Below are 16774 nucleotides of genomic sequence, written 5' to 3'. Positions count from 1 at the left end.
GTAACCCCGTAGTAGAAGATCTTCAGTACTTAAGTCTGGGTCATGTCCAGACCGTGATGGGCTGCCTATATTGGAGAACCTCTACCATTTAGATGAGTAGGTCCATCTGATAGATATTTTCCTACTTTGAACCAGAATTTCCTGGATCCTATCCATGGTACTTAACCCAGTCAATGGCCACGCTGTTAGGTGTGGCAACTCTGGGTCTGGATGGAGTATCTGAGTATGGTGTTGTGAGATCAGGTCTGGATGGTCCACGATTTGGATCAAAGACTGAATGAACATTAGTAAGAGACCTGTCAGCCAAAACCATCTCACCCAATCCAGGAACAATGAGAATGACCATGGTCTTGTCGCTCCCAGTCTTGGAGATCATCAGGGGAATCTGTGGGACAGTCCATTGAAGAATGCATCCAGTAATGATCCTGGGCTCAGACCACCTCTGGAGCAAAAGCACTGACATGTGGTGTTGTTCTTGGTGTGAGACAAGTCTACTAGGGATTTCCGAACATGGAACAGCTCTTCTGTAACGAATCTATGCAAAGACCATCTGTGGTTAGTCACAGATCGCCTGCTCAGGAAGTCTGCCAGGTTGTTGCTGACTCCTAGGAAGTGAAGAGCCATCAGAATCACCCCATTCTGACAGCATCAAGTCCGGAATCTGATGGTTTCCAGGAAGATGGACAAGGAGCAGGTGTCCATTTGTTTGTTTATGCAGTGCATAGCTGTTGTGATAGACCCAGGCCAGTTGCGTACAGCAGAGTAGTAGAAGGCAGATATACTGGCCACTGGATAAGTAGTTTTCTGTTCCCTGACTGACCAGAGCGGGGCTGCTCCAGGCTAGGGTGGACACAGGACTCCAATTAGCCTGCAAAGAGTCAGGTAAGGCCGTTAAGCTAATGCAAACACCTGACTCTAATTAAGGCCCCTCTGATACTATAAAAGGGCTCACTCCGGTCAGGCCAAGGAGAGCCAGGGAGCCAGAGGAGAGGAAGTGTGGCTGAAGGGCTGGGTAATGAAGACACCCTCAAGCCACTGGAAAGGGAGCCCTAAGGTAAGGGTGAAGAAGGCATTAAAAGAGAGAAACAGGAGAGCTGTAGAGAAGTGGCCCAGGGAAATGTAGTAACTCTGGCAGCGAAAGGTCAGCTGCCAACAGTTGCTGCCATTAGGGTCCCTGGGCCGGAACCCAGAGTAGAGGGTGGCCCAGGTTCCCCACAACCCAACACTTACAGAAACACCTCCTGGGAAAGAAAGACAGGCCTCTGTCAGGACAGAGGCTAAACGGTTTGGGAATAAGCCCATAGGGACAACAGAGACTGTGGGAGTTCTCTCACCAACCTCCTTGCTGGCTTATGATGAAAAGGGCTCAGTAGACTGTGACCCTGGCCCTAGAGAGAGAAGGGTTACATGGAGGGTCGCAGTGAGCCTCTGATGCTACCATAAACCGCCTGGAAGCTCGGGACCCATGGGGACAAGGTCAGAGCTCTGCCACACTGTCTTGTCCATGAAGATTTGCACTACCAAATTCCGGAGGCTCTGTAGGAACATCACACAGACCAGTCTAACGGCTCTCAGCTTCAGGACTTTCATATATAACTCCATATCATCTGAGGACCAGGTCCCTTGAGTTTGCAGTGGTCAAAATGAGTTTCCCTGTATGCTCCTGACACATCCGTGATCAGCGTAACTTCATGAGGGACTGAACAGGGCATTTGTGGGATCCAACCACTAAGCCAGCTCAGCAGTGACTGATATGTGGGGCACAGAGATTTTCCTGTCTAGCCAATGTTGCAGAGAATAGCCTGACCTGAGCTAGAGCTGGAGGAGTGTGATTGCCTTGCCTTACCCAGGTGGGCAGCCACCACTGCTAGAATATTCACAAAAAGCCTACATGCCCTGGAGAGTCCAAATGGAGTACCTTGTATTGGTAGTGATTAAGTTCCACCGTGAAACTCAAGTACTTCCTGAGGGCTGAGTGAATATCTATATGAAAGTACACATCTCCCAAGTCAAGAGCCACAAACTAATCTTGAGTCTGAAGAGATGAAATGATGGATGCACATGTTACCATCCTGAATCTGGGGCAGTGTATGTATTTGTTCAGTCTCCAGTCAAATCTGCTAGCTGGATGACAGGGTGGGATGAATGCCAGAGGATCCAGAAGAGTGGCATCTTTGAGTAGCATGATCATTTTCAGAATGGTACTCCAGCTGTCTGCCCTGGGAGTATGGATGAGCCCACAGTTTTCGTTGGGGCTGGTACTTATAGAGCTTCCTGTAGGGGGTCGGTGTGTAGATCCCCAGTAGGGTTACACGGGACATCTCCAATTTAAACGCAAAATTGTCTGTCCCGTACTAAGTCAGTATGAGATGCATTTTATCTCATATTTCAACTTGGCACATGGGGTCTCAATGCCGCTCAGAGTCATGCCAGAGGCTCCGACTGTTCCCAGCACCTGCATGGAACCTTAGCAGGTGCCACAGTGGCAGCACCCAGAGCTAGAGAAAGGACCCCTGGGAAGAATGGGAGACAAGAAGGGACTTTCCCCCAGAGATGCAAGTGAAGACTAGGCACATCTGAGGTTTGTCCCATACTTTTGAAATTTAAAGTTGGCAAGCCTAGTCACCAGTGATCTCAGGGTGGCCCCAGTGTCCTTTAAGGAATTATTTTGCCAGTTCTCTTTTTGAAGCGCTCCATGCCACAAACAGCAAATCTTGTTTGGTATCCTGGACTTCTCTATCTAGCTCTTCTGACGCCAGACCCAAGAGGCCCATCTCATGTTCATGGTCATGTCCATCTACCTTCTGGCTGTGCCAGAGGCACCCATGTCAGCTTGTGAGGCTGTTCTGGCCACTGTCTGGTCTTCTCTGATGACCTCCTTTAATTCCTCCCAAACATTCTGTAGCACATTTGTCAGAAAGAGTCACTCTTTCCCATATCAGCAAATTATATTTGGCTAACAGTGATTCATAGTGTGCCACACGGAGTTGCAGTGAGCCAAATGAGTAGGCTTTGCACCCAAACAGGTTCACACAGGCACCCGAAAAGCTTTTCAGGGTCTTTGTCCTTGGATGTGCCTTTTGTCAATTTTGATTTTTCCTGCACTGCTGCAACTACCAATTAATCTGGAGGAGAGGGGAGAAGGGAAGAGAAGTGCTCAATGGTTTTTAGAGGCACCTGATAGAGGTGCTTCTCCACCAGTCTGCATGTGGGCTGGATGGTTGCTGGGGTATGCAGAGCCCCCGTCCTGGTTCCAGTATGCCTGCAGTTACAAGAAACACAATTCTGGATGGAGCCAGTGTGATCAAGAAATTAAAGACTTTGTGTGATTTCTCTTGGATTACCATCATTTCTCTGTCCAGAGTCTTCACTATGTGAGTTGGAAGATCCTAGAGTACTTTAAAGTCCTGGGTCACCAGAGCTAGAGATGGTATGACAACCTAGTCAGGAAACAATGAAGATGCTTTGGATGGAGGCCAAGGTGCCATTGTTTCTCCGGTGTCCCTACTTCTTGGAAATCAATGTGTGGCTCTGGTGTCAGTGGTCCAGGTCACGATACTGCTGGGGAGCCTGATCTCTTCATCGTCCTCTACCTACAGGAGAGGGATCTGCTGTGGGATACCAGAGACGATTGGTCCCCAGTATGGCCGGAGTAGCCTCGTATATGGTTACTAGCCCAGGAGCGACTGGTTGACTCAGTGCCACTCCTGTTGTCTTTGTGGCTGCACTGCAACAGGGACCGCCCCCCAGGCCATCTTCAGGGCCACTCGCAGATGGTAACAGGGAGGCATCCCTGCTTGACCCTGGGGAGGAGGCATAGCTCAACAATGATGAGAAAAAGTAATCCTCGAATGGTGGACGATTCGCTCCAAGGCTCAGTGCCACTTCAGTACTAACAATGACCCTGGAGGGAATCCTAGCAGTTCCACAAGGGTATACATCAGTCCTGTGGCACGGTTGATGCCTTCACTGGTGTCAGCTTAGTCAGTGCCACTCTCCATGGTAGAAGATTTGGGCTCTTTATCTTTTGAGGAGTGATGCCTCTTCTCCTTTCTATAGGGCGATGCCTCCCTACACTTGGGGCCATGTCTGGTCTCAGTTTGTCCCTTCCCATCCTTATGTTGGGTGCTAGCTCCAAACACGATGTTGTGTATGCCAGAAGAGCTAGTCCAGAGGTCAGTTGGTATTCATGCTGATTTTGTACCCGATTTCAGTCCTGAGGTAGCTATGGTTGGTGTAGATGATCCCAGTACCAGGGTACTCGATGTGCATGCAATGGTGCAGTTTTCTTCACTTCCTTCCTTTCATTACCAAATCCTGGGTTGTGGTCCTTGCTGGTACTGTGGGGTCAGGGGTGGGAGGGAAGGAAATGGGGAGGCAGCGATTAAGTGCAGTTTCAGACATACATTCCTTGACTTGCTCATCCTCACTGAGGAGGATGTATACACCGAGCAGTTATCGGGCAAGTGGCTGCCCCCCCGACAGAAAAGTCATCAGCTCCACCTCTCAAATTGGGGAATGAGTCCATTACAGATCAGGGAGGGCTAAAACCCTAGGGCTCAAAAGAAAAGCTCTAAACTTCTGACAAGTAGATTTCATCAAAAATTGAAAGGATGGAAATATAAGTCTAATCTAATATGGAAAGCCTTTGAAGGAAAGTAACCACAGATTTTTGTAGTATCCTGTTTTATTTATACTTTTATGCAACAGACCAAATATATAATACATTGAATGTACGTTTAACTTTTGTGTTAGCAAATCTGTCACCTTATTGTGATTAATATGAACAAAAGTATTGTTAAACTAAAAATGAACAAAGGTATTGTCAGTGTTAGGCCTCAAACTTCTGGAAGCTTCAAAAAGCAAGATCGGCAAAGTTAAATTGAAACTTGAGGTCAGGATGCGCTGCAACCAGATGACACTTTAGGCTGGCTCATATGTATGAAGATAAACTATGCACTCGAGCATAGCTTATAATATTAAAGTAACCACATTTGAGATAATTGGCTACATGAAGATAAACTATGGTTTATAATATCAAAGTAACCATACTAAGAATTTGGCCCACCCTGATTGGTAGGTCTGTTTTAAAAAGGCCGACAGATAAGATAAAAAGTACAAAGGCACAAGACTAAGGTGTGTGTGTTTGATCATAAGAGGACCCCTCTGATCGTGAAACCTGACTCATATCCCCTGAACCGAAGGGACGTGTACTTCTCGACTGTCTGTACCTGGCCAGTGTGGAAAATGGCCGACTGAAGGGTAACGTATTTTCGGATGAATGCAGGGTAACATTATGTAGTAAAGAAGTCTGGTTGCTCGAGCTGAATTGATCTCAAGTTTGTATCGCTACTATACTGTTAAGAACAGTAGTAGCTAGTTGATGAATAACTTTACACGTACTTGTGCTTGTCTTCAGTATAACTTGCCATTTATATTAATCCATATTCAGTGATAGACTTTAATCTTTCTTTTCTTGTTTTGTCTGTGTTGCTTTTATAGCCGGAAATCATTAAAAAGCTCTTTTGAGGAATAATGAGTAGTTTTAATTTCTCAATTAAATATGGGCTCTACTCAATCTCATTACATCTGTGTTGGGTGGTGGGAAGTAGCAATCACCCAGGGCACAATTAGGGCCCTGATGCATGTCCCCTTGTTCCTTCATCTCCGCACTTATGTAAAATTCTGTCCTATAATTGCAACTTAGAGTTATCAAAAGAAGTTCAGCCATGAAGAAAAACCACAGTGATTTGGACAGAAGATCTTTGCTTTTTCCTAACAGTGTGGTTCCATTCTGAAATAACTAAAGCATTTATGGCTAATACTCAACACCCTTCGCAATATTTTTTGCCCACCAAGGGTGGGGGTGGAGGGAGGGGGAGGGATGGAAAATCACTGAGAACAGGGCGCAGAAGAATCAGAGAGGGAGTGATTCTGATACTCAGGGGTGAGAGAGTGCAGCCAGCAACAGATGGAGAAGGAAAGTTCTTGGTGTTCCTACCTGCTCCCATTGCTGCCCTGCTAGGTCCCGCTCCCTGCTCGATCCCGAGCGCCACAGCAGCCACTCTCCCCCCCACGCCCACCAGACGTGCACTAGTTTTCAAGGAAGCAGAGTTCCCCACTCCCAATATTTCCATTGCAGGGCTGTAGCTCTGCCACAATATCTTAAAAGATAATTTTAAAAATACCTGGTTTTTTTGGTTTTAATTTTGAAAACCATATAAAAAAGAATCAATGAGGATTATGAGGTGGCGGGATCTCCAAGGTAAAAAGACATTGAGTTTTATGATATTATGCATGAAACAAGAACAACATCTAAGAACTAGCTAAACAAAGTAGCCTTTCAGTACAGGCACATACAATTATTAAAGGGATTTTCTTACACAAATTATCTAGTTGTGTACTATATAAATATATTAACTATTTGGACACTCTGGCACCGAGCCCTTCAAAATGCCAAAGTCATGCATCAAACATCTCTGTTCCTGGCTCTGAATATCAAAGTAAATGTTACATTTAAAAGCAGGCACTAATAAAAGAGAATAAATTGTACTGAGATTGGACAGTAAGTTGGACTGTGAAGGCAGTCATCTGTAGAAACCTTTTATGTCTATTCCACCACAGTCACCAACCAGTGGTTGGCCATATGAAAGGAAGCTTTCTCTGGTACTCACATTATAAAGTCATCTCTCATAAAATGTCCAGCTTGGCTCCTAAAGCCACTTCAAAACCTACTCTCAACTAGTGATGGATGAACCTCAATGGGTTCAGTTAATCATCCACTGTGATCCAAACTTTTTTGGACTTTCACTCATTTCATCCTTTCCTAATAGCCACCTCGCCCTTTCCCCTTTTGGTAGCCCCCATTCCTCCACAACCCACACTAAATACCATTTTTTTCCCCTGCAACATGCTCCTGTTTCCATGTACGACATACAATGAACCTCCACCTACTCCTCCATTTGTCCCTCACTCTCCTTTAGATATTTGTTGCAGGGATACAGTTGCCTCTGTGCTGGACCCCCGCAACTTGTACTTTTAACTATCACAAGGTCTGGCAAATCTTGGTGTGACTTAACCCAAACTGAACTATGAAAGACAACGTAAGAGATTTTAAAGTTGAGGCAGCTAGGTTCTTCAACAGACCTTAAACAGTATTAAATAACATAATGGAGAGATCTGAGGAGGGTGCGGAGTTAGAGTCTGTTGGAGACTCTAGAGTTAGGGAGGAAAAATAACTAGAGGCCTGTGGGACAGTAAAGGAGCAGCAGACGACGACTGAATTATAGTGTAGGGAGAAGTGAGTGAACCAATTCTTATTAGGTGATACTATTTTTTCAAGTAGCACTGACCAAAGAAATCCTTAGCTGAGGTAATACATTTATTAAGAACTGTGTATGGAGTTAAGGAAATTTTTCAATTTTCTAAGTTAGCTTAAGGCAAGTAAATTTGTCACCTGCTGGTACAGTGTTGCAAATTAACACAATAGATTGCCATTGTGCAAAGGACAGTGCCTTCTGGACTGACAATCCATTAACACAATGGATTGCCAGTGCAGAAGGCACTGTCTTCTCTAGAGCAAACAGTAACTTTAGAAAAAGACAGTTACCTTTTCCGTAACTGGTGTTCTTTGAGATGTTGCTCATGTCTATTCCACAATAGGTGTGCGTGCTCGCCACGTGCAGCAGTGCCGGAAGTTTTTCCCCGAGCAATACCCTTAGGGGGGAGCGCCCCCCCCCACGACCCCTGGAGCTGCACCTGCCTGGCACGGTATAAGGGGGGCTGCGCTCCCCCCACCCTCAGTTCCTTCTTGCCAGACAACTCCGACAGAGGGGAAGGAAGGTGGAATGTGGAATAGACATGAACAACACATCTCGAAGAACACCAGTTATGGAAAAGGTAATGGTCTTTTCTTCTTTGAGTGATTGCTCATGTGTATTCCACAACAGGTGATTCCAAGCTATATCTGTTGGAGGTGGGTAGGAGTTCACAAGTTCTCGGGACGGTATACTGCCCTGCCGAACCTGGCATCATCCCTGGCCTGAGAGATGATCGCATAGTGCAAGGTGAACGTGTGAACCGAAGACCACGTGGCAGCCCTACAAATGTCCTGGATGGGGGACATGGGCCACGAAGGCAGCCGACGAGGCCTGCGCCCAAGTCGAGTGTGCTCTCACAATGGGCGACGGGGGAACCCCTGCCAGCTCATAACAGGAACGGATGCATGAAGTGATCCACTTAGAAAGCCGCTGAGCAGCAATCGGCTGACCCTTTGTGCGCTCAGCCAAGGCGACAAACAGTTGCGAAGATTTTCTGAATGGCTTGATCCACTCGAGGTAGAGAGCCAGAGCTTGCCTCATGTCGAGCGTGTGGAGACAGCATTCCTCACTAGTCACATGAGGCTTGGGGCAGAGGACTGGCAGAAAAATATCCTAACCCATGTGGTAGGCGGAGACCACCTTCGGGAGGAACGCGGGGTGTGGGCGGAGCTGGACCTTGTCCTTATGAAAAACCATATACGGTGGTTCACAGGTTAGGTCCCTGAGCTCCAAGACCCGCCTGGCCAACGTGACACCTACCAGGAAGGCCACCTTCCACAAGAAGTGAGACCAGAAACACGTGGCCAGTGGTTCAAACGGGGCCCCCGTGAGACGAGCCAGCACCAGGTTTCGGTCCCCACTGTGGAACCAGGGGCTTGGAATATGGGTAGAGATGGTCCAAATCCTTAAGGAAGCGGCCACAGCATGGGAAAATACCGTGTGCCCTTGCACCGGGGGATGAAAGGCTGATATGGCCGCCAAGTGTACCTGACTGACGAGGGAGCCAGTCCCTGGGCCCTCAGGTGGAGGAGGTAATCAAGGATAAGCTGGATCGGGGCGGCCGTCGGGGAAACACCCTGGCCTGCTACCCACCTTGAAAACCGAGACCACTTCACCACATAGGAAGCGGCAAGTGGAGGGCCGTCTACTTTCGAGAAGGACATGCTGAACCTGTTCCGAGCATGTCCTTTCCTCGCCACCTAGCCACTGAGCAGCCACGCCATGAGGTGAAGCGTTGCTCGGTTGGGATGAAGGAGGAGCGCCTGGTCCTGAGAGAGCAGGTCTGGGCGGAGTGGCACTGCCATGGCGGAGCTACCACCCGCCCCAAGAGGGTCCCGTACCAGTGCTGCCATGCCAGGGCAACAAGGAGAACCCTGGCTTTGTCCGTCTTTATTTTCTCCAGGGCCTTGCTGATCAGAGGAAAGGCATAGAGGAGCTGGCCTGACCAGGACAGGGTAAAGACATTGGAGATAGCACCCCTCCCTAGGCCCCCCCGTAGCAGAACCAGGGGCATCATTGGTTCTGCCTGGTAGCAAATACGTCCACCTGGGGAGTGCCCCACCTTCGGAAAAGCTGGTGAGCCACTTCCAGGTGTAGAGACCACTCGTGCTGAAAGGAAAAATTCCTGCTCAAGCGATCCACCCTGACATTCCGGGTGCCCAGCAGTTGGAAGGCTTTTAGGTAGATGTCATGGGTTATACAGAAGTCCCACAGACTGAGTGCTTCGTGGCAGAGGGCAGAGGATCAGGCCCCACCTTGCCTGTAGATATAGAACATCGAGGTCATGTTGTCTGTGAGGACCCTGACTACCTAGTTCTCCAGTTGCGAGTAGAAGGCCATACACGCCAGTTACACTGCCCTGAGTTCCTTGATGTTTATATGAAGGGATAGGTCTTGTAGAGACCACAGGCCTTGGGTCTGAAAGTTCGGCACCCAACCCAGGTCCGACGCGTCGGACACCAGCTCCAACGACGGGGCCCTGTCCCTGAATGGGACCCCTTGGAGCATGTCTTAAACTCTTCCTTATCGCACTCCTGAAGGAGTCCTCAAACTTGGGAAGGGATTCCCAAAGGTTAAACTTGCAGCGACCCAGGAGAGCCTGATGGTTTGCTACTCGTAGCTGAAAGCTTGACGACGAATAAACTTTTCCCCCGAAAGTATCCAGCCTCCGAGAGTCTTTGTTCTTGGGGGTCGGGGCTGGTTGCCTCTGCCGCTTCCTGTGGTTGACTGACTCGACCACCAAGGAGTTGGGCGCTGGGTGGGTATACAGATACTCATGTCCCTTCGTGGGTACAAAGTAATTGCGCTCTGCCTTTTTAGAAATGGGAGCCAACGAGGCTGGTGTTTGTCACAGGGCATTTGAAATTCTTGCCACCCCTTCATGCCTGGTGCTGAAGGGGACAGCATATTGAAAAGGGAGTCTGAGGTCTCTTCCGTCTCCTCAGCCTGGAGGTGGAGGCTTGCTGCCACCCTATGTAGGAGGTCTTGGTGGGCCCAGTAATCCTCCTGCGGGACGGGGGGGCGGGGCCGCAATCAGCTCCTTCGGACAAGGCAAGGCCGGTGCAGTGCTTTGGGTGTCGTCCGGCACTGGAGGATCCACCACCTGATCAGACTCCGGGCACGGTACCGAGGACACAGGTTCCACCAACCTTTTTTCTGGCGGTCTAAAGGTGGACGCCGATGGTGCTTCCGAGGCCCAGGCCACCAAGCCAGCCTCCACCGGGGGGCTGCACCGTAGGCCACAGTGCCCACTGGTACCACTGGGCCAGCCACGATGCTTGGTGCCATTGCGCTTGCTGAGGCACCGTCGGGGCCAGCTGTTCAGGCTGGCTAGCTTGGCCTGTAGACGGGCAGCTGTGAGGGGAGGCCTGGCTGGCATATGATCCTCTGGTGCCTCTGGACCGGGAGTATCGGTGGTGCCAAGATCTACGTTGGCCACGGGACCGTGATCTCAACAGAGGAGCGGCACCAACCGTAGTAGCTGCTCTGCGAACGGCCTCAAAGGGCAGACCCATGTCGGCCACACGCCAGCAATCGACACCCTGGGCTACAGTGCCTTGGCGGAGACTTGGAACGGGAGTCCGAGCGGGAACGGCGTCGACGATCGTGCCATGACTGACTTCGGTATCTCCTGCAAGATGAGGATCGTTGGCGACATCTGCCACGGTCCCGTCGGTATTCGCTTCGCGAAGACGAGCGGTGCCAGGAGTCCCAGTCAGACGGCACCCATCCGGACAGTCTGGCTGGCATCAAGGGTGATCCACATGGACTGAGCCCTGGATGGTGAGCAGTGTTGGGAACGTTCCCCCGACCAAGACCGGTACCAGGCCAGTGGCAACTGCAGTGATCCCAGCGGCAGCTTGCCTCTGGAGCGTGGGGCCGACATCGGCGGACCTCTGGGCACTGGCACGGACATGACGTCCCTTGCTGACTGGAGGTCTTTGGGCGTAGATGGCATCCAGATATCCGGAGAGGCCTGCTCCAAAGGGGCCAGGCTACTCCACTCAACGTTAGTCGGAGGCCTAGGGCCTGATGGGAGTCAAGGACTACCCGACATGGGCCTAGCCTCTGTCCCAGACTTCCCTCGGTGCCGTTGCAAAGAGGGAGTCTTTCCGGTCCTCTTGGCATGCCCCATGGACAGGGAGCGGTGCTGACTGGACGATGGTACCGGAGGGTCTCCATGTACCAACACTGCGGTGCCGGGTACCGGTTCGGAGCGGTGTGCTGGGGTTGGAGCCAACGCCGATTCCATCAGGATGGCCTGGAGCCTAATGTCCCTTTATTTTTTGGTCCGGGGCTTGAAAGACTTGCAGATCTTGCACCTTTTGCTGATATGGGTTTCTCCCAAGCAGCACAGACAACCCGCGTGTGGGTCACTTCTTGGCATAGAGCGCCTACAAGAGCCACTTGACTTAAACCCTGTGGTGCGGGGTATGCCCCGGCCAGGGCTCAATGACTAACTAAACTACCTGAATTAGCTAACTGACTTCAGGTTACCACTGAACAAATGAAGAGTTCTGGGGATGAGCTGCAGCAAAGCTGGAGCTAAGCAGTTCCGACGCACCATCACTGGCGGCAAGAAGGAACGGAGAATGGGGGGACAGCGCAGCTCCCCTTATACCGCGCCAGGCAGGCGCTGCTCCATGGGTGGCAAGGGGGCACTCCCCCTACGGGTACTGCTAGGGGAAAAATTTCCAGCACCAGTGCACGTGGCAAGCATGCACACCTATTGTGGAATACACATGAGCAATCACTCAAAGAAGAACTGGACTGCATGCACGTAACCGGAATCCAAACATACTTTAAAATATTCCAGTGAAATAGGGGTTTTTCATTAATGTAACACATGACTTTCACATTCATTGAGCCTGAGAAAGAGAAACTAGGGTTGTCCTATTTCTACTCTCATTGCCACAATAATGCTTTCAGTATTCTGCAGATGGATAAAAAGATTAGCCTTCTGCTCTAAGTAAAGATAGAACTTACTTTTCAAAACTACAAGTTCATTAAAATGAAACTGCTAGTTATATTGCAGGAAACTGTCTTTGGAGAGGGTTATTTTCTTTTAAGATTGCTATTTCTTCCAAGAATCTCAGCAATTTCATGAGTAGTTTAAACTTTTACATCACTAAAAAGAGCGTGATGGAAGCAAGCTCTCAGATTGTGTGTAAAAACTGAATAGTGGAAAAAATGTATTAGCAAGAGAATGAAAGTAAACTCACCACTTGCATAGGAACGGCTGTCATCCTCACACAATTTATGCAGCTGCTGGTATTCTTCTTGGGCTAGCTCAAAACGCTGCTGTTTAATTTGGTAAATCTCTTTCTTGGCATTAAGTGCCTCCTGGGCAACAATTAAATATTCCTTTAACATGCGTTCCTGTTCTCTTCGCCACTGCTCTCTTGGGTCCTCAATCTGTGTGAGCTCTGAGGAGAAAAACTTAAGTCCCGTTACTCCACTAATTACAAGTACTTTCTCAATGTCATTTCTCAATACCTACACTGATAGTTCATGACCACAGGAAATGTGCTCAAAGAATCCAGGTGAAGTCTGTCTCTAAACCATCTAGTATACTAATTCAACACAAAGTTCAACATCACTCCAGCAAAGAGCGAAAAAAGTGACTGCACTGTCACTTATATTTGAGTCTTTTATTCTTAGAGATGAGGTTAAAAAGAAAACTAATTTTTCAGCCCTAAATGATCTTACTCAGTCAACTTGTTTTAAGATGACAAATTAGACCATTCTGATGGCCTAACCACAATACAACCCACAGCCAAGTAAGAGAGCCAAATCAATATCCCAAGCCTTAACTCAGTGGGTGGTAGGAACAGTTCAGAGATTTCACATTTAGCCTCCAGAAAGGTGCAAGAGAAACACAACATCCTGAAAGGTTATTTATGTTATCTTTATGCCTGCACGGTCAAACAGTGAACAATGAAGTTAGCTACCAAGATTAGTGTTTTGGGCCCAGATTCAGGAAATCACTTTAACACATGCTTAATTTTAACTTTCTTCTATCCTAACAGTCATAACAAGATCCTTGATGTTCTCATCACTACCCTTTAAACGTTTGAGAACAGCTAATGTTTACAGTCACAGACTGAAAAGTAAAGCTTGTTTCTAGTATCAAGAAACTCTTTCAAATATATGTTTATAGTGTAAAAAAGTTTTCAATATGTTATGTTCTTGCAAACACTTCGGTGGCCCACAAATTCAAAAAAATAGAACAAAAAAACCCTGAAAAAACAGATTTTTCTGGGTGTCGGGGGGGGGGGGGGGGGGGCAGGAAGAGAAGTTTTACATCATCCTGCTTGTGCAGAGTCCGCTGCATATGCGAATGCCAGCCTCCTATGGCTGTGTTTACAAAAATCAGATGCATAAATCACCATTACTGCAGCTCCACTGTTGGCAGTAATTGTGCAACCTGTAATACAGCCAGGGGGCATGCATCTTACCATCATACTTCAGAACAGGGTTCGTCAGTATGGTAGTAAAAATGCTTATACCTTATCTGCATTGCTGTTCCATTGCCACCACATAAATCAATCTTTATGGTTCAAGTTATATCATTACCTTAATGTGCACAAGTGCAGTCAATAGTTGTCAAAATCCTTTAGTCCTTTTTAAAAAAACTTTAGCCACAGTAAACCCCGCAGTAGGGTATTCCACAGGTTAACTATACCATAGGAAGTATTTCTGTTATGAGTTCCAAATGTACTAATAAAGTGATTTTTGAAACATCACACCACAGGCTATTTTGAGGAACGTAGAATAAGCCATAAGACTCAATACAAGCAAATACTCAATACAAGCAAAGAAGATATTTTCAGTTAATTCTCCCCCCTAAAAACTCTGATTTTGCTGTTGCTATGATAGGAAAGGGGAAAGACAACTCTTTTGTTGGTACTAATAATAGGACTTAAAGCTATTTAAATATTTCTGTTTGTGCTGTGAAATCAGAGACTATAGTGATTGAGCCCCCCAAAATAAAAACTGCTTACAAGCAGCTCTGTTGTTTGCAAAGCATTTGAAAAGTAATCGCCTAAACAAACAAGATTTTCAGGAATTAAAAAAGTGAAAATATTTAAAGTGGTTTAGAACTATGATTCCCCAATAAATGGCTCTTCACAATGTTCCAATTCTAATCCCAAGTAACAGGAAAGGTTAAAATGCATCAAACATAGCCCTTGAGAATAGGAGTCTGTACATTTTGAGGCCCTGCAAAACCTGCTAAGTGACCAAAAATCTTCATCATCATCTTGTATTCCATGCAAAAAGAGCGACACTTCCTATTAAGTACAACACTGACAGTCTTCTGTGGAACACTGCACTGTACTCTGGCCTGGAATAAGTGTATGGAGCACAGACTGTACCAGTTACCATAGAGAAACTGAAACGGAAGGTGTTTTAGATTTGGATAGCTACTAATTTAGTTTCTTTAGAGCGGACTGAAATGTCTATAGTCCTTCAAGCATAGCCCTGGCTAGCCAAGAACATGGAATATGTTATTCCCAAAACTGGGAAATGTGCAACTGGTTAAAGGAGACTTCAAAGGCTCTGAAAACTCAGAGGAGGAGGGGAAGGAATTCTGTGGTTGGCAGCCACGGAAGCTTCTTAAGAAATGGTTGGATAGGCTCCAACACTAGCTCACCGAGGGTGCCAACCAAGTCCAGAATTAACAGGACGAGATGGAGATCAGGGCTGGCTCTGAAGGTAGCTCTGTGATTTACAGAGGATTGCTTTTCCTCTTGGGTTTCCTAATGTAAATGGAAAGTCATTGACCAGAATCCTTTACATCACAGCCCAGCTTGTGTTCCTCTTTCTTGGGTAAAGCTATCAAGACAGGAGGCTTACAAGAGTGATATGCACTGCTGCTCTATTTTGAAGAGTCGAAGGAAAGACAGGATTTGGGTGTACATAGCTTGGGAGGTTTCTACAATGTGTGGACTTTAAAAAGCACTGATTTGAAACCTCTCTTGCATTTTCTCCCAACATTTCTGTAACTATTACATTAATTTCTGCCACGGTGTCTACTGATACACTAAGCTCTAGCTGCTGGAGAGGGCGTTTAACCAGGCCACCGGGCAAGAAGAATGGAAAAAAGCCTAATCAAGGAGTGATCCTGTTCTCCTACTGGATACTGTTACCTGATAGCTACTGTGGCAAATATTTTAGGTAGATTCAGAACCCCCAGAGTAAGAGATTCTTTCCACTAGATTCTTTCACCTCTCCTTGATTCTTATACCATCAATGCATTCACCTGTCATTGCATCCCCAATGGTTACTGAATAATGCCCCCATAAATTCTACCCCTGCATTAGGATCAAGCTTAAAAAATTGAAACAAAAAAATAACAGATCTTTGTACCATAGCATGGAGAATTTAGTTCCTAACAAAGGAATCCTATTAATTGGATGCTTTATTAGCCTTTTTAGCCACAGCATCCCAATGGGATGTTGTGTTTAGTTCATTATCTACCATACCGGTAAGTCCTTTACAAAGTAAAGAAACCTGTGACAATATTCAGAATTATTGACACTGTGTTTATATGTACAGTGTGTGTGTTTCTATGGTGTTCTATTACAGTCTGAGATAAAGCTCTATCTTCTATAAAAGTTGTCCTGACAGCTCAAATAAAAATTATATGAGCAATATTCTTAACAGGAAGTACCTTAAGAATTACACAAGCACCTGCACTATGATTTTTCAATGGATCTTGAAATACTCACTAGGTTATTTATCGTTCCAGTGACTGCATTAAAATCTCTTTAAAGGTTTTTTTTTCTTAGAGGGAAGAAATGTCTGTGTATGGATCTTTCACACACCAAAATCAGGTGAAAAATGTTTTTGTGAAAACCACAAAAACATGCAGAGCAGTTCAGAAGCTGGTATAACACCTGAAACTATTAGTTTAAATTAACTAGATTCCGAAGAGATGGTTGAAATTGGTTTTGCAGAGAGTGCTATTTACCACTGATGTTACTGCTGCTACCGTACCTTTCCTCTTTTCTTACCAGCTAGTTGCCAATTCGCACAATTCTGAAAGCATTCGTTCATTAGTGATAAGCAGCTTAATGATGGCAGCACAATAGTACCAGTGGCAATAATATACAGCTATAAAGATAAGATATATACTTTAAAAAGTATAATTGGCAAATGTGCTAGACAGTGGTTATATGAAGCTCAGCAACAGCCCAACAGCAACAGTGCGTAATGTATATACCCAGTAGTTGTTCTAAGCCCACTGATTTGCTATGTGGAAGCATAAAATATGCAACGCGTAGGACAGGATGAGATTGCTAATTTAAATAAAAAAGATATGATAAATATATCAATCAATAATCTTAAAATTATGCTAAATAGCTGCTACAATGAAAAACACCACACACTTACTCTCAGCCTGTTTTGGGCGTTGTGGGTTCTTTTGTAAGGGAGCAAACTATGGACTACTG

At 46.6% G+C, this 16774-nt stretch overlaps 1 protein-coding gene across 4 annotated transcripts in view; it reads right to left on the bottom strand.

Annotated features, from left to right (window-relative positions):
- WWC3 (WWC family member 3) overlaps positions 1 to 16774 on the bottom strand; it is a 168236-nt gene that overhangs the window by 105363 nt on the left and 46099 nt on the right. For all 4 annotated transcript variants that reach the window (XM_037899987.2, XM_037899995.2, XM_037899982.2 and 1 more), the window contains exon 3: positions 12542 to 12745. In XM_037899987.2, the coding sequence (XP_037755915.1) occupies positions 12542 to 12745 (204 nt within the window). The remainder of the gene's footprint in view (positions 1 to 12541; positions 12746 to 16774) is intronic.

Source organism: Chelonia mydas, chromosome 1, assembly GCF_015237465.2.
Source record: "Chelonia mydas isolate rCheMyd1 chromosome 1, rCheMyd1.pri.v2, whole genome shotgun sequence".
NCBI lineage: Eukaryota > Metazoa > Chordata > Testudines > Cheloniidae > Chelonia > Chelonia mydas.
Note: the sequence above shows the minus strand (reverse complement) of the source record. Positions and strands in the feature narration are given on the sequence as shown.